Source organism: Mustela nivalis (assembly GCF_964662115.1).
Source record: "Mustela nivalis genome assembly, chromosome: 10".
In the NCBI taxonomy this organism is placed as follows: Eukaryota; Metazoa; Chordata; class Mammalia; order Carnivora; family Mustelidae; genus Mustela; species Mustela nivalis.
The window spans coordinates 52,847,617-52,866,358 of record NC_139029.1 but is presented as its reverse complement, the minus strand read 5'-3'; the positions used below and the strand labels follow the sequence as shown (position 1 = coordinate 52,866,358).

The following is an 18,742-nucleotide window of genomic DNA, read 5'->3' as shown; positions in this document are numbered from 1 at the left end:
GGTTGCTTATTTTAAAGTGAAAGGTGGACCCTCTCAGATTTCAGCTATGCCTGACAAATATAAAATCTATAAAGTCTTATTGGAGGAAAAAGAGTCTTCAGGTAAGAGGTAAATTCAGAGGCACATAGAATTTATTTTGTCAACATAAAAGCAGTAGGATTTACTCCATTTAATTAACCTCAGTGTATATATGTGTATATAATGTATATAATGGGAATAACTGGTCATTCCCATATAAGAAACAGAGCCAGATAAGTAACCACAGCCTTCCTAATTCCGACTTCCAGGTTATTATCCCATTTTTACTTCATTCTACAATCAGTTTTCTTTCTAATGGGATGAGAAACGGGGATTGGGAATGGGGAAGTGGAAAAGAAAGAAGATGAGCAAATCAGACACTATTCCTTCTTAAGAGAGTAGCTAAGGTCACACTATTTTTGCAAATGAAAACTCACAGGATGCCCACTTACCTGCAGCAAACCTTTTCTTGATGAGTGAGAACCGATACCCTGCTCCAACAAGCTCAATGTCACATCCAGAAAGGGTGCTTCCTTCACTTGTGAACTGCACAACCAGTGGGGAGGGTTTGCTTGGACCTTCAGATAACTGAAATCTTGCCAATAAAGAACCCACCCCTACAAAAAAAGTATTTATGATTACAAAAAAGTATATATCCTTACAAGATTCAAAAGTTAACATATAAAATCGAACTTATTAGAAAATAGTATAGGTATATGTTTCAGTGATAAAATGGTGATGAATAAAATTTATTATGAAATATCATGAGGAACTTTTTTTTTTGAACACTGATGAAATTATAGTTCAACCAAATGGTACTTAAATTTTGGAGCATATTACTTGGAAGGCCATGTATTTTCCTAGTCAGAGGAAAGTGAAGTGAGAAATACCTCAGCTACCAAGTTCTTTCTAATAGCTACCAGTAGAGATCTGACGCAAAATGAAAACATGTCTCATTCAAAGCTCTTCTCTGAAGTGTGGTCTGTTTGACGTGGGGTTGGGCAGAAAAGGGGAAGTAGAGGATTCACTGAGGAATTATTTGCTCTTTATTAGTTGAAATAAGTATATACCAAAGCAAAGTGAACTACTTTGCTTGCTTCTAAGCTGTGCATTTTAATAGTTTTCTAATGCCTGAAAGTTATTTCAGCTTTGTATATTAAAAAAGTAAGCCTGTGATTACATTACCTCCATTTTCTGACTTCTGAGAAATATCAGGAATCTTCCATAATATTCTTTGCTGTTCAGCATTCCTAAAAATAAAATAGGAAAAAGGCTTTTGCATATGCAAAGGTTTTCGTTTAATGGATGCCATATTTTTTTTTTAGATAGTGATAGTTTAAAAAAAGGATCTTGACAATGTTCACTACAATTTAAGGATTATCTATCTATCGATCAATCAATCGATTGATCTATCTATCCATCCCATCCATTCACATAAATGCTATCTTTTTTCTGTTCCTTATTGTAAAAGCCACAATATAGGAAAACATATAGAGGACAATGCAGTTAAATTTTTTGACACATCTACTTATCCTAGATGATAAGTCTTAATCAATTAATTCAGGTAACTAAGTTTTCACTGTCGTATGGCTAACTTTTTTTTTTTTTTTAATGTTCTGTATTTTTCTTCTGACAATCACATGGAAAAACTAGAATACTTTTTCTAAGAGAACAAGTTCTTTTTAATAGCTACTCTCATTGTCTCTTCAATAGGTGTTCCCGTACCTTCTCTAGTGGTGCCTTTTTAATAGTCCAGAGGCTACAAAACAAAACCCTACATTGCTCAGACGCCCCTGCAGTTAGGGTCCTAAATGCAAGTTAGGGTCTGCCAATCACAAACATTGCTTGAGATTTGGAGGCTAGAAGGGAGGAAGAGACCCTTCTCCGGCCACATTCGTGGCTCTTTCCTGCTAGCCAGCGACGTATGTGAGATGTGGGGATCTTCTCACAAAGTACTCCATGAAGTCCCGTCTGCAGGTGTGTGGGTTTGAGAAGCAGTGAAGGCAGTGCTTGTAGGAACTTTCTCGTCCTTGGATTAACATGGCCGTGGTGAGTTCTTGAATTCAGTGGCTCCATGGGCAGCTTTCGGGTTTATCTGATTCTTGGTTGTGGCAGAGAGAGCAGCTTCCCTGGCGAGTGAGTTCTGCAGTGTTCTGGAAAACGTTCTTGGAGATCCAGGCTAAAGCTTATTTTTCTCACGCTTCCACTGTCGTGTGAGCATCTAAATCCCTGTGTTAAATCCTTCTCTGCTTAAAATAACAGAATGGTTTCAGTTTCCTGCCCTGAACCCTGACACAGAGGTCTGCTGTGATATCCTCCTGTAGGAAACACAAACGCTATGAAGGCTATGAGCCCTTTGCCCATGTGGGGAAGAGGGAGGGGACTTGGGCTCCTTACCAGACTGCGGGTGGGAGCACAGCCTGGAGCTTGGTTACTCCTCCATCTATGGGGACCAGGAACTGCACGTTGTTGAGGGCCACGGCCGTTGTCATGGCATCCGTATTGTATTTGTAATCTATGCGCAGGTCCGTGCTGGCCGGCTCGCACCGCCAGTTCACGGCCAGGTTCAGAGGTGTGGACTGAATGCCCTGGGCGGACACCTGGCCAAAAGACAGGAAAGAGAATATTTAAGGCTTGACCATTAATCTGAAACAAAGCCGGAATTTATGATGATCTCCCACAGGAAAGTTCTGAGGGGTCAAATGTCATCTTGTGGTCGGTGCCGCTCACAAATGAGCTGTCAGTAAACAGCACCCATAAAGGGTGCCCTGTGAAAGAGAGCGGAGTGCTTCAGGGAAATGGTTACAGAGTAAAAACAAAGTCAGTTCCTAAACTCTCTACAGCACTTTAGAGTTTACAATGCACTTGTGTCAGGAAAGGAGGTAGTACCACTTTGCTTCGGAGCTGAGGCCAAGGAGTTCAACAGTCTTGGATGTAAGCTCTGACGGTCACTTATAAGCTGAGTGATCTTGGGCCGTCACTAAACCTCTCGGAGTCTCAGTAATTTCTTCAGCTGCCAAATGGGAATTATAACAATCATATCTTCACATAGGCTTGTGGGGAAGATTGAAGATACTTGACGTGAAACAGCATCGTGCCTAGCACTGTGTAAAGCATTAACATTTTCATTCGTATTACCTGTTAATACTCTTATCATACTTTCCCTTCACAACATACCAGTGAGTTAGAAAAAGCAGGTTATTATTACTCCTTTGGGATTTGCCAAAGTGAACCCACATTCGCTAAATGGAGGGGGTGCATTCTACTGTCTCCCATCAGTTCTAGTCAGAATCCACTGTGAGTTTGACCAAGGAAAAGCCATGTTTGCAGAATCAACCATATTGTCTTACCTAAAGGCAGTAATACCTTTCTGGATCCACAGTGAAAAATTCTTAACATTATTATTTCTTGACTGTTCACTGTCATGATGAATGGTTCTAGGAGCGTCTTATTCTATCAGTACAGTCACACCACAGGGGCCGTGGGGGTGGTGTCTACACATTTTTTATGCACAGATTATGAGTTTAGCTGATTTTAAAGACTATAAACAGCTTCCTCTAGGTCTGGCAATGCCTGCTCACATGGACACCATGGGGAAGGGGCCTTAGGGTGGGCTGAGCTCATAAGGCAGCTGCGGTTGCTGCAGAAACAAGCCCAGACAGGAATCCTTTTATAAAATGATAGGCAATGCTTTTGATGACAATTTTAGGTAGACAACCATTCTAAGTGTTTAAACTTCAAATATTTTTTGCAGCACAACCCTCTGCAAAATGAACTTTGCTTTGGAAACACGTTATTTAGGGTAACTCAAAAGCAGAGCAGACTGACCCCTCCCTGTCTGTTTCTGCACTCTGTCTCAGTGGGGGTTCTTGACTTCAGGGCAGATTCTTCCAAGAGCTTTCTGGATTTGTGCTGGTGTGTTTTTGATTGTTCCAGTCCCTGGGGAATGCTCCTGGTGGCCAGAAACTAAACATGCTGAGATTTGAGGACAATCTCACAAAATGCTGGTTGTGCTTCCTACCCAATGCCTCGCATCATTGGAAAATACCACCACAACTAACCAACAGCAAAAGGGATTCCTCAGAGCTCACTTTAAAACAAAACGGCAGGCTTAGGGCTACTTACATTCTACAAATACTTTGAAATATATTAGGCTATTAGCTCCTCACAACAACCTATAAAATATCTAGGTAGGAATCCTTATTATCCTTATTTGCAGAGGAGGAAATAGAGGTTCAGGGAGATTAAGTGCCTAAAGTCAGTGGCCAGTAAGAAGGTGACTTAATTCCAGAATGCAGTTTCTTGCCTACAGTTTAATTTTACACCAACCTCATGTTGCAATAGATGAATTCTGTCTACTTCCTAGATTTACTTAATGACAAATATGGAGACTAAAACACAACAACAACAAAAAGAATCCCACAGCACTGAAGAGTCAAAAAAATGTTTTTAATCAGTGGTGACAATGCAGATGTGGTGTATGTAATGAATGTTTGTGAAAGAAACCAAGCACAGTTTTATTTTTACCCCTTTCGGCATAAAGAACCCTTCATGGGCCTCAAAATTTAATTTCTTCTTCAGAGAAATGTCTTATTGGAGTTTGCTTTTCTTGCTCCTTTTCATTTCTCAGAAGTGTAAAGCAGTCACTAAATGTGTTTAAATGTTTTGGGAAAAAAAAGTTAGATAAAAATGCATTTTTATCATATTTTAATTATACAGGTGATGAATTCCTGCAGTATCATGTTTGTTCAGTGTTATTGATACCCTCCAAAACTTAGATGATATTATTCTTATAGGACAGTCATCTGCATTTTTGTAAAATGTACCATGATATGGATACTTTACTTTTAGCGGTTTCCTTAAATATAAATAAGTATTTTCCAACCCAGAGGGTATATTACCACCACAGTGAACTAGTTTACCAATATTTATAATCTCAATTATTGAAAGTTTCCACAACTTCATTTTTGTAATCTCCAAGAAGCCCTTTGAGTTTATTCTCTTAAGAATTGTAGCTTTTAAGTTGTATTAAAAGAAATGCTATTTTGTTTACTTTTCATTAATGTTAGACATGTTAGAATGTATATTTATAATGTGAAAGAGACACCCGGACCATATGAATAGGCTTACCTGATATTTGAGCATGTCCACATTATAATATGTAGCCTGCGGTTTTTGTTCTGACACTTTCTTTAGGTGAGTCATCAGATTTGGCATATTCACCCAGAATTCCTTGGTATTGGCATCATTTTGAGTATTATCGCTATTCAGTTGGGAAGAAAAAAATTATCAAGTAGCATCTTGTGACAAATATCCACTCAAAGAAGCATCCTAGCAAATGGTCACCTGATTTCTATATCCATCTTTGACAGTCTGTAGAGATCAGATTATTAGCAGTAGTATAGTTTTACTATAATTGCAGTTCTGAAGGGCATTATGCTAATAGATTAATACCCATAGGGAGGCACGCTTGTATTGCTAGGAATACAAGTGAGTATCAACCAATCCTGATAATAAAATTGGTTGCTTTAAAGAGTGAATTATTTATTAACCCAAACTTAATAGCCCTTTCTGCATCACCAGTTTTCCTCTGAATTAGTGAGTTAATGCAATCAAGGAGCTGAGTACATTTATTTTTAAAATTTTTTATTTAAATTGACTCGAATCATAGTTTCTCAGAAATTACCGAGTTAAATTCTTGGCCAAATGTAAACACAGTCTTTATCTTCAACTGAGCGGAACAGAATGATACTAAAACTACCATGGTATTTCACGGAAGAACATCTAAATCCTACAACAGTCACTGCACTTACAAGATGGTCCTGGAATGTGAATGATAATGATTATAGTAGGTACAACAGAGAAATGCAGTCTTAATGAATTCAGGAGTTCAGTATTCCTAGAGATTTGTTAGTTTTGCTCAGATGTCTGTCCACACGTCCTCTAACCAATGCATCTTGAAAACGCTTGTCTCAATGACAAAAGCAATTAGGCAAAAGTGTGAAAAGCCTCTGCTCACTTCCCACATAATGAGAAAACTAAGGGCCCAAAGAATTCAGTAATCTGACATACAACTCACTTACTGAATGACAATTAAAGGCTAAGAAGACAGAAGGGCGATAGTCATAAAGTGATGATGGCAGGGGTGCCTGGGTAGCTCAGTCGGTTAAGCTACTGACTCTTGATTTTGGGTCAGGTCATGATCTCAGTGTTGTGAGACTGAGTTCTGCGTTGGGCCCCATGCTGAGTGTGGAGCCTGCTTAGGATTCTCTCTTGGGGCTCCTGGGGGGCTTAGTTGATTAAGCCTCCAACTTTTGAATTTGACTCAGGGGGCGCCTGGGTGGCTCAGTGGGTTGAATTTGACTCAGGTCATGATCCCAAGGTCGTGGGTTCCATCCCTGAGTCTGCTTCATGCCCAGAGTAGAGTCTCTCCCTTATGTCTGCTTCCTCAGTTGAGATTTTCTTCTTCTTCCTCTGCCCCTTCCTGCTCTCTCTCTCTCTTCAATATAAATAAATAAAAAAAATTTAAAAAGATTTTATTTATTTTTTTGACAGATCACAAGTAGGCAGAGAGGCAGGCAGAGAGAGAGAGGGAGAAGCAGGCTCTCTGCTGAGCAGAGAGCCCAATGCAGGGCTCGATCCCAGGATCCTGAGACTATGACCTGAGTTGAAGGCAGAGGCTTTAACCCACTGAGCCACCCAGGCTCCCTGGTAAATAAAATTTTTTTTAAAAGACTTTCTCTCTATTAGGGGCGCCTGGGTGGCTCAGCGGGTTAAGCCACTGCCTTCAGCTCAGGTCATGATCTCAGGGTCCTGGGATCGAGTCCCACATCGGGCTCTCTGCTCAGCAGGGAGTCTGCTTCCCTTCCTCTCTCTCTGCCTGCCTCTCTGCCTACTTGTGATCTCTCTCTGTCAAATAAATAAATAAATAAATCTTAAAAAAAAAAAAAAAAGACTTTCTCTCTCCCTATCCTTCTACTCCCCTGCCCCCAAATAAATAAATAAAGTAATGAGGGCAGGTCAAAAATAAGTTGCTATAATTACACCTCCAAAAGTCAACAAATTAAGAGAGTGAGTAAAAAAAAAAACAAAAACAAAAATCAGGGCTTTCTTTAAAACTGTTACTGATCTGTTAGGAGGGACTAGTTTTGTGGCCCAGGTCTCAGTAGGACCCATGAACTTCTGCTGTGACCTGGTATAGGTGGTTGAGGACAAAGCAAAGCTCTATGACTCTGTAACTCTGAGAGAAAAGACTCCTGGCCCCTGAGACTTTGCTCCTGGCCAGGCTGAGCTCAGGATGCTGATGAGGGCTGTCTAAACTTTTATTACTTAAAAGCATCCAAGTTACCCAGAGGTAGGAGATAAGAATAATAGGAAGTCAGTGAAATTAAGTAATTTGCTTAAGGTTCACAGCAAATGAGTAAGAGTCAGGATTCCAGCCCAGGACAGTAGATTACAGGTTACACTTTGCCACTGCACCAAAAAAAGGTGCAGAATTAATATCCAGCAACATGTCATTAATTTGTACTAAGTAGATCTGAATAGTTGGGAAAATTTCAATGACACTATTTTTTAAGTTAATGTATTTTCTAAGCTTAATAACAAATTAAGCATAAACCTATACCCACGATAATTCTTTAGTCTCATGATTGGTTTAGCAGTTGTTCCTGAATTCTTTATGAGCAAAACCCTTTTGTGAAGGAAAGGTAGAAGTAAACTTCAATTTGGTCCCTCTCAAGGGATTGCGAACCCAAATGTCTTCAGGTGCTAAGCTGTTAACCAAAATGGAGTCTTTTAGAACATGTAAATGAGAGAACTGGCTGGGTCTAAGGCCATAGATGTCAAAAGGCTTGTACTGCAATGAGGAACAATACTTGATTATGTTGCCATTTATTTATTTATTTATTTATTTATTTATTTATATGTTGCCTTTTAAACCTGCCCAACAAACCCACACAGGCCCCATGGCTGTGGTTACCAGTCACGTCCCTGACACAATAATCAAATATTTAGTTGATAAGGTCCAAAGTAATAAGAATATTTTGTTTTTGTTTTTGTTTTTTGTCTTGGCAGATAATAACGGAAGTGTCTATATAACGTTTTGTCAGACACAAACATACTCAGAGTATGATTAAACTCAATTCATAGGACTGATATGTTAATATAAATATAAAACTCTTGCAAATAGGCCTAAAATCTTGGCCATGTAACTACCTAAAAATGTAGCAGAAACTGTGACATTCATCTTATTAACATACCAGTGAGATGGTGGCACATAATCCCTAATTTCAGGTGGAAGAAACTTGAAAAATAAAATTTACTGGCTCAACTGGGGCTGTATGTTAAATGCTAAATCACTAAATTCAACACCTGAAGTTAATATCACACTCCATGTTAACTAACTGGAATTTAAATAAAAACTTGAAAAAAAACTAACTGGCTCAATGTGCACATCAAAAGCAGGGAGAGAAACTTGAAAAAGAAGTTGCTGATTTCTAATCTTGATTTTTTTACATTTATTTTTCATTTAATGGGTGACCATTTCCTTCCATACTTTTAAACCTGGAATGAATTTTTCTAGTCAAACCACGACACCAACCAAAGAGGGGTAGGGGGTCTTGATAGTCACCTGAAAGACCTGTGACTGTTTTGTCACCACTGGAATGAAAAAGTCTCACTCAGTGAAGAAAGTGACTACGTTGGTCCTTCAGTTCTAAATACCAACAACCTTTAGTCAGAGGCAGAGGGAGAGAGAGAATCTTTTTTTTTTCTTTTAAGAATTTGTTTATTTATTTGACAGACAGAGATCACCAGTAGGCAGTGAGGCAGGCAGAGAGAGAGAGAGAGAGGAGGAAGCAGGCTCCCTACTAAGCAGAGAGCCTGATGTGGGGCTCGATCCCAGGACCCTGAGATCATGACCTGAACCGAAGGCAGAGGCCTTAACCCACCGAGCCACCCAGGCACCCCGGAGAGAGAGAATATTAAGCAGGCTCCACACAGGGAGCCTGCTCTGCCTCACAGCCCTGAGATCATGACCTGACTGAAAATCAAGAGTTAGTGGTTTAACCAACCAGCCACCCACTGAAGGTGCCCCAACCTTCAGTTACTTCTACATAAGTATCCTGCTTGACTAAATTCTTTAAGTCATCGTTGACTTGTTCATTCATTTAACAAATGTTAGTTAAGTCTTTACTGGATGACAGGCACAGTGGAAGATATCGAGGATGTGATGGTGAACTAAGAGCTGTGTTCCATTCCCTCATGCATTTTACAGTCTAGTGGGGGAGATGTATGAATGAAGAAACAGAAATAGTTATATAATATAATTATTAATTCTAATAAGGGATAAAGAGGGGGAAGAATTGGGTACCTTGAGAGAGAACAACAAGAGGACATATTTAGTTTGGGGCTGGGGGCTGGGGGTGGAGAGGGCAGTGGAATGGTCAGGGGAGGCCAAGCAGAGCTGAGATCTGAAGGGTGAGTCACGGTCAGGTGCAGAGGGGGCAGGGATAGTATTGGAGGCAGAGGAAGCAAGCACACAGACTTCTGACGTGGGAAAGGCCTCTGACTGTTCTCAAGACTGGGAGATCTGGCTGGAGCTACAAGGATTCTGAGGCAGGATGGTGGGAACTGATAACAGAAAAGCAGGGGAGGGTAGATGACTCAGGGCTTCAAAGGCAATGGTAACAGGTTCACATTCTGGTATAGACGCAATGTGAAGGCACCTGAGGATTATGCATGGCAATGACCTAACTCACCTCAGGAAAAGTCATTCAGCTGTTGTGTAAAATATGTAGGCATGGGGCAAGATTGGGAGCAGGAAGGGAAGGAAGAAAGCAATTTCAGTGGCCTGGGAACATGACAGTGGCCACATGGATGGGGTAGTCATAGTAAAGAGAAAAACATGGCCACACGAGAGAGAGATTTCTAAGTAAATTATCAGGACTTCATGATGGAGGGGAGGTTCTCAACAATGACATCGCCTGTCTCAGTCATTGCCAATAATTGATTTGTATAGCTTATCATTTTTAATAGCTTCATTCGTGTGTATGTTTGGGTGAATCTGTATGTATGTAGGTATGATAAAGACATCATGTTCAGATTTAATAGTTAGAAAATGTGAAAAAGCTCCACATAAGCTTTTTTGAATAGATGCAAAGTCCCATCAGAACAATAACCATTGCCATAAATTACATATTTCACAAAAAGAGTTTCAAGCTCATGTGAAGAATAGCTCAGGGTTCAAATATCATTTGATTTGAAAAGATGTTACTACAACAAATGGATTTCATTCCTTTTACTGGGCTTATCATCCTTATCCCTTGTTTACTGATGGTCAGTAAAACGGGCCATGAGTAAACTGTCACTAATACAAATTCTGTTACCCTAAAGATATCTTTAGCCACTTGGGATAGTTGGCTATTAGAATACATATACACATATGTACACGAACACCCACTGAAGATTTTGACAGTGGCTGAATTCTGGATGAATCTGCAAACACATATAAGAAGTGGTCATTTCTCGGGGCGCCTGGGTGGCTCAGTGGGTTAAGCCGCTGCCTTTGGCTCAGGTCATGATCTCGGGGTCCTGGGATCGAGTCCCGCATCGGGCTCTCTGCTCGGCAGGGAGCCTGCTTCCCTCTCTCTCTCTCTCTGCCTGCCTCTCCATCTACTTGTGATTTCTCTCTGTCAAATAAATAAATAAAATCTTTATAAAAAAAAAAAAAAGAAGTGGTCATTTCTCTACCGTGCTACATTCTTGCTAAGGTAGATCCCTCATGTAAGCATCCAGTGCTAAGCTACACACATCTCTAAAAAATTTGTGCAAAATATATTTACCAGCAGAGAAGTTGGGGATTTGGCAGGACGTGTTCTAACCTGCTGAAATTTATCACCCGAAAAGTCAGAGCAGCTGGCGATGGGTTGTTGGCAAAGTGTCTGGTGATGCCAGCAGGAAAAGACAGCACCATTTCTCCAGTAATCTTCACAATACATCTGGCATATCAAAACATATGAGAGGAAAGAGAAAGAGGAAACCCAGGTCAATATGCTGTGAATCAAGACAGTTGTGAATAAGAAATGATTTATGTAACAATATTATATGGCAGAAGGGATTGAAGGTAAGCTCTTACATTTCCATTGTCAACTACTAAATCATGTCTAAGACCTGAGAATGCAAGATTTGTGTTGACACTTATCCAAAAAAGTGGCCATTAACTGAATGTGTTTTTGAACTGTCAGGAAAAAAATACAGCTTTTGTCTTTCTGTAGATAAGTCTATATGTTCACCTCACAAATAGAATTATCTATTCTGATTTCTGAAACTTAGGCAGCATATTTGCAGATATTAAATCAATTGCACAATGTCATCACACAACCACCGGGACTTATTTCAGTTCTCAGTAACAGGATTGATGCCGTGAGCGTGTTCTTTTCTGCGCTCGAGAGGTAAGTTCTTGCTTCCATTTAGCTATATCTTAATACCATTGTTATTTGGCTGAAACTGTAAAAATCAGTCATACAAGTTAGCACAATAGGATGATAATTTGGAAGGAAAAGTAATATCCCTTTTAATTAATTAATTTTTAAAAGATTTTATTTATTTATTTGACAGACAGAGATCACCAGTAGACAGAGAGGCAGGCAGAGAGAGAGAGAGAGGAGGAAGCAGGCTCCCTGTGGAGCAGAGAGCCCGATGCGGGGCTTGATCCCAGGACCCTGAGATCATGACCTGAGCTGAAGGCAGAGGCTTTAACCCACTGAGCCACCCAGGTGCCCCAAATAATCCCTTTTTAGAAAAGGGCTTTATTGAGGCATACATGACACACAATAAATGGCACTCATTTATAGTGTAAAATTCCATAATTTTTGGTATCTTATCCACTGTGAAGCCATCACGCAATCAAGTTACTGAATGTACCCAGCATCCCTGAAAGTTGCCTCATGCGTTTCTGTGACCCCTTTCTCCTGTTGTTCTTTGTCCTTCCACTCCCTATCCCTAAGCAATTGCTAATATGCTTTCTGACACTACATATTAATTGGCACATTCTAGAATTTCATGTAAACAGAAACATAAAGTGTGTGATTTTTTTTTTTTTGATCAGGCCTCTTCCATTCTGTAATGATTTTGAGATTCATCCATTTAATGTACACATCAATAATTCATGACTTCATTGCTGTATAATGTATGGACATACCACAGTCTTTTTTCTTTTTGATCCACTCATTGATTGAAGAACATTGGGATCTTTTCCAGTTTTTAACTATTACAAATAAATCTGTGATGAATATGTTTCTACTAGTCTTTGTGTGGACGTAGGCTCTCATTTCTCTTCGTAAATAATGTAGGAGTGAAATCACAGGATCACACTGAAATCAAGTAGTATGAATCCTCCCACTTTGTTCTTTTTAAAAATTGTTTTGGCTATTGTAGGTCCTTTGCACTTTCCTGTCAAATTTATAATCACTGTCAGTTTCTACATGAAGTCAAAGTCGTTCCAATTCACCCTTTATTGCCTGCGCAGAGCAAATTATTATTGGGCCCTTTCTAGAGACCTTTTTTTTTTTTTGCCAACAGACACTGTTAAATTTTGTCAGTAGAGGGCGCTGAAAGCACATTGCAGGAGAAAGAGCTTTTTCCTTCTTGGTTCCAGGGAGCTTGTTAGGCAGGCTCCTGCAGTTCTTAGGGCATATCTAGGGGCAGGCTCTTGCAGTGCAGGAGGCCTGGGTGTGACCTCTGTGGTGCAGGTGGCATCCCCAGTGTGTGGGTATTACAGCCCATGTGGCTTGGAGGGCGCCTGGTGGTCCCGGCAGCTTCCGTAGCATCTGCCTTCTGTCTTGGCTGTCGCAGTGCCCAGATCCTGCAATGCAACTGGGTTTTCCAGCTCCAGCCTCCTGTCCTGTGCACAACAGCCAAAACAATAACTTCTACCACTTTAAGTTCAGGAGTGTACGTTTTAGGGAAATTGGGGTTCCTAGGTGTAAACTCTGCTCACATCTGAGTACAGGGAACTCTATTTGCCCCCACAATCTCCCAGCTGGGTGCCAACTCTGCTGTCTTCCTTCTCTGTCAAAGCGAGATCTAAGTGGTATCTTGGTGGGGGGCGGGAAATAAAGTTTCTCTTTTGAAAACTAGTCAGTGAGGGGAGGGAGTGACATTTATTAAGTGAGTAAAAGTTTATTGACTCCTAATTGTGTGATTTTTGTTTGTTTTGAGTGGGGATGTCATTTAAAAACAAGCAAAACAGCCCCTTTCTTCAAAGGGCTTATGGTGTTGGGCGGCTGCTGAAGGAAGTAGTCAATATAAACCGATATAAGAAGTACTGAGTTTCTTCATTTATATTACATTTCTGATTGCCTCTCAGCTGTCACCTGCAGAACTTTACTGATTTATTAATTCATCCAGTATCTATTTCCAGATCTGAAATTTTCCATACAAAAATGAATATTTTCAACCCATACTCACTCAAGGAAAATACTACAGGTGTTGTCAATACTTAGAATGTAACTAGAATGGATTATATATCATAATATATAACAATTAAAGTAGCAGATTGTGTTTACAGTGTATGGTCTGAAAGCAAATGGGGAAGGTTTTGGGTGCAGGATGAGAAGGAACCACAGGCAAAAGCCAATCCTTGTGACTTTTCTGTATCATTTCTCTATGTGGGGCGGTGTTTGACTTCATCCTCCCCCTCCCTCGTTCACACTGATAGAATTTTTGAACTTGAGATGTTTCCTTGAAAGTGAATAACAAAGGAACAGCAATTAAAATGATTCACTGCCTGGAGCTGAACTTAAATTTAGAAGAATGTCACCTCATGATCTGTTCATAAATTTCAGATCTCATAATTTCAATGAAATTTACTGAATCTCCCATCTACCAATATGCAATATACACTGCAACTACTTAGGGCAATATAATTGAAAACAGACTCAGTGTATGCAGTCATCTCAAGTCAAAGACTCGGTTCATTTGGAAGAGCGCAGGAAAACACCAATATTAATTTGACTCAAACATCACACTGGAATGTCAAGGTCATGGATACCAGGCTCCCAGGTGCTCACACCTGCCCACAGAACTGCTAGAGTATGCTGGGGAAACTGAAACAGGATGAAGAACCCAGCTTGTATAGGCACAGACCCACAAAGTGACTGGCAGACTGCTATACCACTCCTTGGGGTTTAAAGAGATTATTATCAAAAGCTTCTTAACTCCCCTTGCACCGTAACTACACCTCTCTTACACAGGACTTTTTATATTTATGCACAAGTCTTATTTTCACTGATATAACCCCTGTCTAGCACAATGGCTGGCACATAGCCATCATTCTATAAATGTTAGGACAGTAATTCAACTCAACTTATTCAGCAGTTTTGCAAGGTCCTGCTTTAGATGCTGAGGAGGTAGGAATGAAGAAAATGCCCAACGCCCCAGTTCTCATGGATTTTACATTCTAGTGGGAGAAGAGACAGTGAACACTGAAAACATGCAACATGTTAATTAAAGAAAAGAGCAAGGGGCGCCTGAGTGGCTCAGTGGGTTAAAGCCTCTGCCTTTGGCTCTGGTCATGATCCCAGGGTCCTGGGATCGAGCCCCGCATCGAGCTCTCTGTGCAGCGGGGAGCCTGCTTCCTCCAATCTCTCTGCCTGCCTCTCTGCCTACTTGTGATCTCTGTCTGTCAAATAACTAAGTAAAATCTTTAAAAAAAAAAAAAAAGAAAAGAAAAGAGCGATGGGGAGGGAGAAAGTGCTGACAGTGGGTGGAGAGGAGTGTTGTTATTTGCACAGGATGACAGGGAAGGTCTCTGGTGTATCTGCTGAAGAATCCCGAAAGAGGGGAGAGGGCAGGGAGCTCTGATTGCTGGAGCAGATTTCTCTCAGTCTGAAAGCAACAAATGCTCAGACCCTGAGATGCAGATAGGGTTGGCCTAATGTCAGAAGAACAACCATGAAGCCAGGGTGCCTAGAGTGGAGTGAATAGGGACACCAGTGATGGAGACAGGATCAGAGAGGTGGGAGCTGAAAGGGAAGAATGGTCTTGAAGGACAGATAATGGACAGCCATTGTCATTAGAGTTTTACTTTGAACGAGATGAGAGAATATTGAGCAGAAGAGTTATACATTGAGAATAGATTTTAGGGGTCAAAACTGGGAGTTACTTCTACTACCAGTTAGATCTGTCTGAATAAATGAATGAACAAAAGCCACTTAGCAAGCAGATAAAAAAAACTAATTTCTTGTATGATTCCCAGTGTTTTTCATGCTGGTATAGACACTTTTCCATACTGCTAACTACTCTTCTTCTTTTTTCTTTTCTTTTCTGAGAGAGTTTTGGGAGAGGAGCAGAGAGAGGGAGAGAGAGAGAATCTTAAGCAGACTCTACATTCAGTGCAGAGCCCAACATTGGCCTCAATTTCGTGAGCCTGAGATCATGACCTGAGTTTAAATCCACAGTCGGACACCTAACTGAATGAGCCATCCAGGTGCCCGCTGACTACTCTTACTCTCGAAAGGTGTGTTTCTACCTGGCTTTCTCAATTCCAGGCAGCCTGAGCTTTCTAACATATAGGCAGGTCAGTCAATAATAACTAATCCTTAGAACTGGTATGCAAATTCTTTGTTCGAAAGTTATGCAAATACTTTGTTGGAAGAAGAGTTTACAGAATAAACATGTATGTGTGTGTAGAGTATATACACAACTTACGCACATGGCTCTTACTTGCGCTAACAGTTCAAATGCATACTCGATGTGAGGCAGCTTTTACTTCCTATTGGTATGTGGATGTGGCAAATTACCTTCCTGCTTGGAGGATGAAAGAGAAAATGGGAGAAACCAGAGCCCTACAGACTGAATGTTTGTGTCCTTCTAAAATGTATATGCTGAAATCTGTTTTCCAATACGATGGTGTTTGGGAGGTAATTAGGTCATAAATGAGATCAGTGCCTTTATAAAAGTGACCCTGAGGAGTCCCTATCTCCCTCCCACTCCCCCACCGCCCCTAGCCCTCCCATTTAAGCTTACTGTGAGCCAGGAGCCTGCCTCTGGTCAGATGGTGAATCTGCCAGGGCCTTGATCTTGGACTTTTTTCCAGCCTCAAAAACTATGAGAAATAAATTTATGTGGTTTAGAAGAAACTCAGTCTATAGTATTCTGTTATAGCATCTCAAGTGGACTAAAACACCAGCGTCCCTAGTATTGGTCTGTCTACAATAGTATGGGCTTAAAATAAAATCTAAATGCTGTAAGAAAGGACATGACATTTAGGGAGGGTGATAGATCCCACTGTCTTGATAGGGCACTTATAAATGGAGTTACTAATCATGTTTCCCAGCATAGTATTGTTAGATTTCGGCTTATAAGAACTAGTGTTTCTATTAGTCATATAAATTCTCACTTAAGATATATGTAGAAATCCAAGTTCTAATTATAATTATTACTCTTTTAAAAATTTTCATAAAATAGTCTAGTGTTCTATGTGAGCAATTTCTTTTTTTAATTCTTATTTCCATGGATACTAAGGTCTTCTAAGCCCTCATCCTTATAAGTAAGAAATAAAAAGCAATTCTTTCCTCACTTAGATTTGTCCTTTGTTTATCCACTACATTGAGGTCTGGAATTGTATTAATGACACACTTGAAAGCCAGTTTGACTTCAGTGTTTTGTTTTCAGTATAGACTAATAATCACTCTTAATTTTTGGGGGGGGGCGGTCATAAACCTCTTTGTGAAACTGATGGATGTTATAGACCTTAGGGACAAATGTCCATATGCTCACACACAGAAGATATGCAGCATAATTTCAGGGAATCGATAAACTTTCTGAACTCTATCCAGAAAAATCTTTCTAGAATGGCAAAATATTTAATCATATTACATAAGCATTCAGGTCAAGCTCACCGTCAGTATATACTGAAAAACGTGAAATCTGACTCCTGCAAATAGGGAGTGGTACACTTTTCTCTAGAGTTTTTACTTTTCTGTGATTATAAATTTTTTGGCCAGTTTTTCCTTAGTTAGTAAGGGTAACATACAACTTGTCCTCTAACTAATCTCTCTGTTATGAAATGTATCTATTTCTAGGTTCTCATTCCAGTGCACCATTTCTCAGTTTATATGTGAGTGATTCCCACCCAGCAAAGACTAAAACAATAAAGACATGATCTAGACATTTACTTTTGTGAGACAAAAAATTTTTTCACTGTTGATAGAATTAGATTAGGATTTTCCATGAGCTTGCAACCAAAACTGAACCAGAGATTTCTGGGGAGTAAGATATTAGATATTCGGTCCTCTTGGCACATTAAAAAACAAACAAACAAACAAACAAACAAACAGTGAATTAATATTTCTAATTTAAATTTTCTCCTCCATTCTATGCATGCCACCTGTTATTGTTAACCAAATTTTGGTTTGTTTGTTTGGTTGGTTTTAGGATAAGGAATGAAATAGTTATGTTTAGGTTGACCCCCCCAGCCCCCCCTCCCCCAACTGAAAAGGATTGAGTTTGGAGAATACAATGGACAAAGCCCCAGGCTTACTTGCTTGGATCTGCTCCTTTGAAGTAGGCATTGACCGTTTCTGTAAATGCTGCTGCAACAGGGAGGGTGTCCTGGGCTCCCATGGTTAGGGGGCTGGGTCCCCTGGAAGAGCCTGCATGACAGGAAAAACTTTCATTTATTATGGACATAGGAGACATATTAGTATATGTGGAACTTAAAGCCCATTTAAAAAAAAGATTAAAGGATGAAATCTACTACTGAAAAAATGTAATGTACTAAGAACCACGTGTGCATATTCAACATAGAGCTCAAGTATTTAAAAGGAAATATTTGGCTGCTTTACAAACAAACACAGTTGAAATTAATTCAATGACATATTTTTCTACAGGAAAAAAAAAAAAATCCAAGCAGAAGAATAAAGTCACAGGGGGTTTTCAGTGTTTTTACATAAAGCATAAGGCAGTACTTGAATGACAGTTTGTATAGCAGGTAGTTAATAAAGAAAATTATTAGCTTCCTATTTCATTCACCCTGCACTCAAAGGTTCTTGTGTTTCTTTATTTTAAAGACAAATGGCCATGGGGTACTATGTTACACATTATCCTTTTCTGGATTATTTCTGTTTCAGAAAGCCAATTACCTTCAGATCAAGTAGGCTCAAGTTTACATGTCCAAAAACATTCACAACATAACATATACCATGACTTAGCACAGATGCACAAGTACATCAGTTCATACTCTAAATAATAACGGCAGCACTCATGTTTATTGAACACCTGCTATATGCTAGGTTCTGTCCTAGAGGCCTTCCAAGAATTATCTCATTCAAACCCCAAATCCACCCTTTAGGATAACTATTATGATTTCCATTCTACAGAAGAGAAAACTGAAGTTCGAAGAGATAAGTAAGGAACTCAACCCAAGATAACCGGTAAGCGGCAACGCTAAAATTCAAAGCTAGATTTGCTGCCCTATAAAGCTTGTGTTTTCCCCATTATATCATACAGTTTGTCTAAATGAAACATTCTCTTTCATGGTTTTGGTACAACTTGAGGTTTCTGAAAGGAACAAAATTTAGGATTGTTGTCTTTGCTATTCATCTCTAGTCATGGTACTAGGCAGTAAAGTTTTAGTAATGACAAAGTAGTCATTTATGTCATCGCTCAACCTTCTCCTTCCTATCAAACAAAGCACATTTACTCTTCTCCACCCCGGAGCAGA

The 18,742-nt window shown here is 39.8% G+C and overlaps 1 protein-coding gene and 1 long non-coding RNA gene across 26 annotated transcripts in view; one reads left to right on the top strand and one right to left on the bottom strand.

Moving 5' to 3' along the window:
• LOC309842333 overlaps window positions 1–18,742 on the top strand; it is a 367,302-nt gene that overhangs the window by 10,028 nt on the left and 338,532 nt on the right. The window lies entirely within an intron of this gene.
• The window catches only part of SGIP1 (SH3GL interacting endocytic adaptor 1), a 211,562-nt gene that overhangs the window by 3,502 nt on the left and 189,318 nt on the right, over window positions 1–18,742 (bottom strand). For all 25 annotated transcript variants that reach the window (XM_082686365.1, XM_082686373.1, XM_082686354.1 and 22 more), the window contains 6 exons: window positions 17,561–17,672; window positions 10,860–11,015; window positions 5,149–5,281; window positions 2,416–2,618; window positions 1,204–1,268; window positions 471–635 (listed from right to left, as the gene is read on the bottom strand). In XM_082686365.1, the coding sequence (XP_082542491.1) occupies window positions 471–635; window positions 1,204–1,268; window positions 2,416–2,618; window positions 5,149–5,281; window positions 10,860–11,015; window positions 17,561–17,672 (834 nt within the window). The remainder of the gene's footprint in view (window positions 1–470; window positions 636–1,203; window positions 1,269–2,415; window positions 2,619–5,148; window positions 5,282–10,859; window positions 11,016–17,560; window positions 17,673–18,742) is intronic.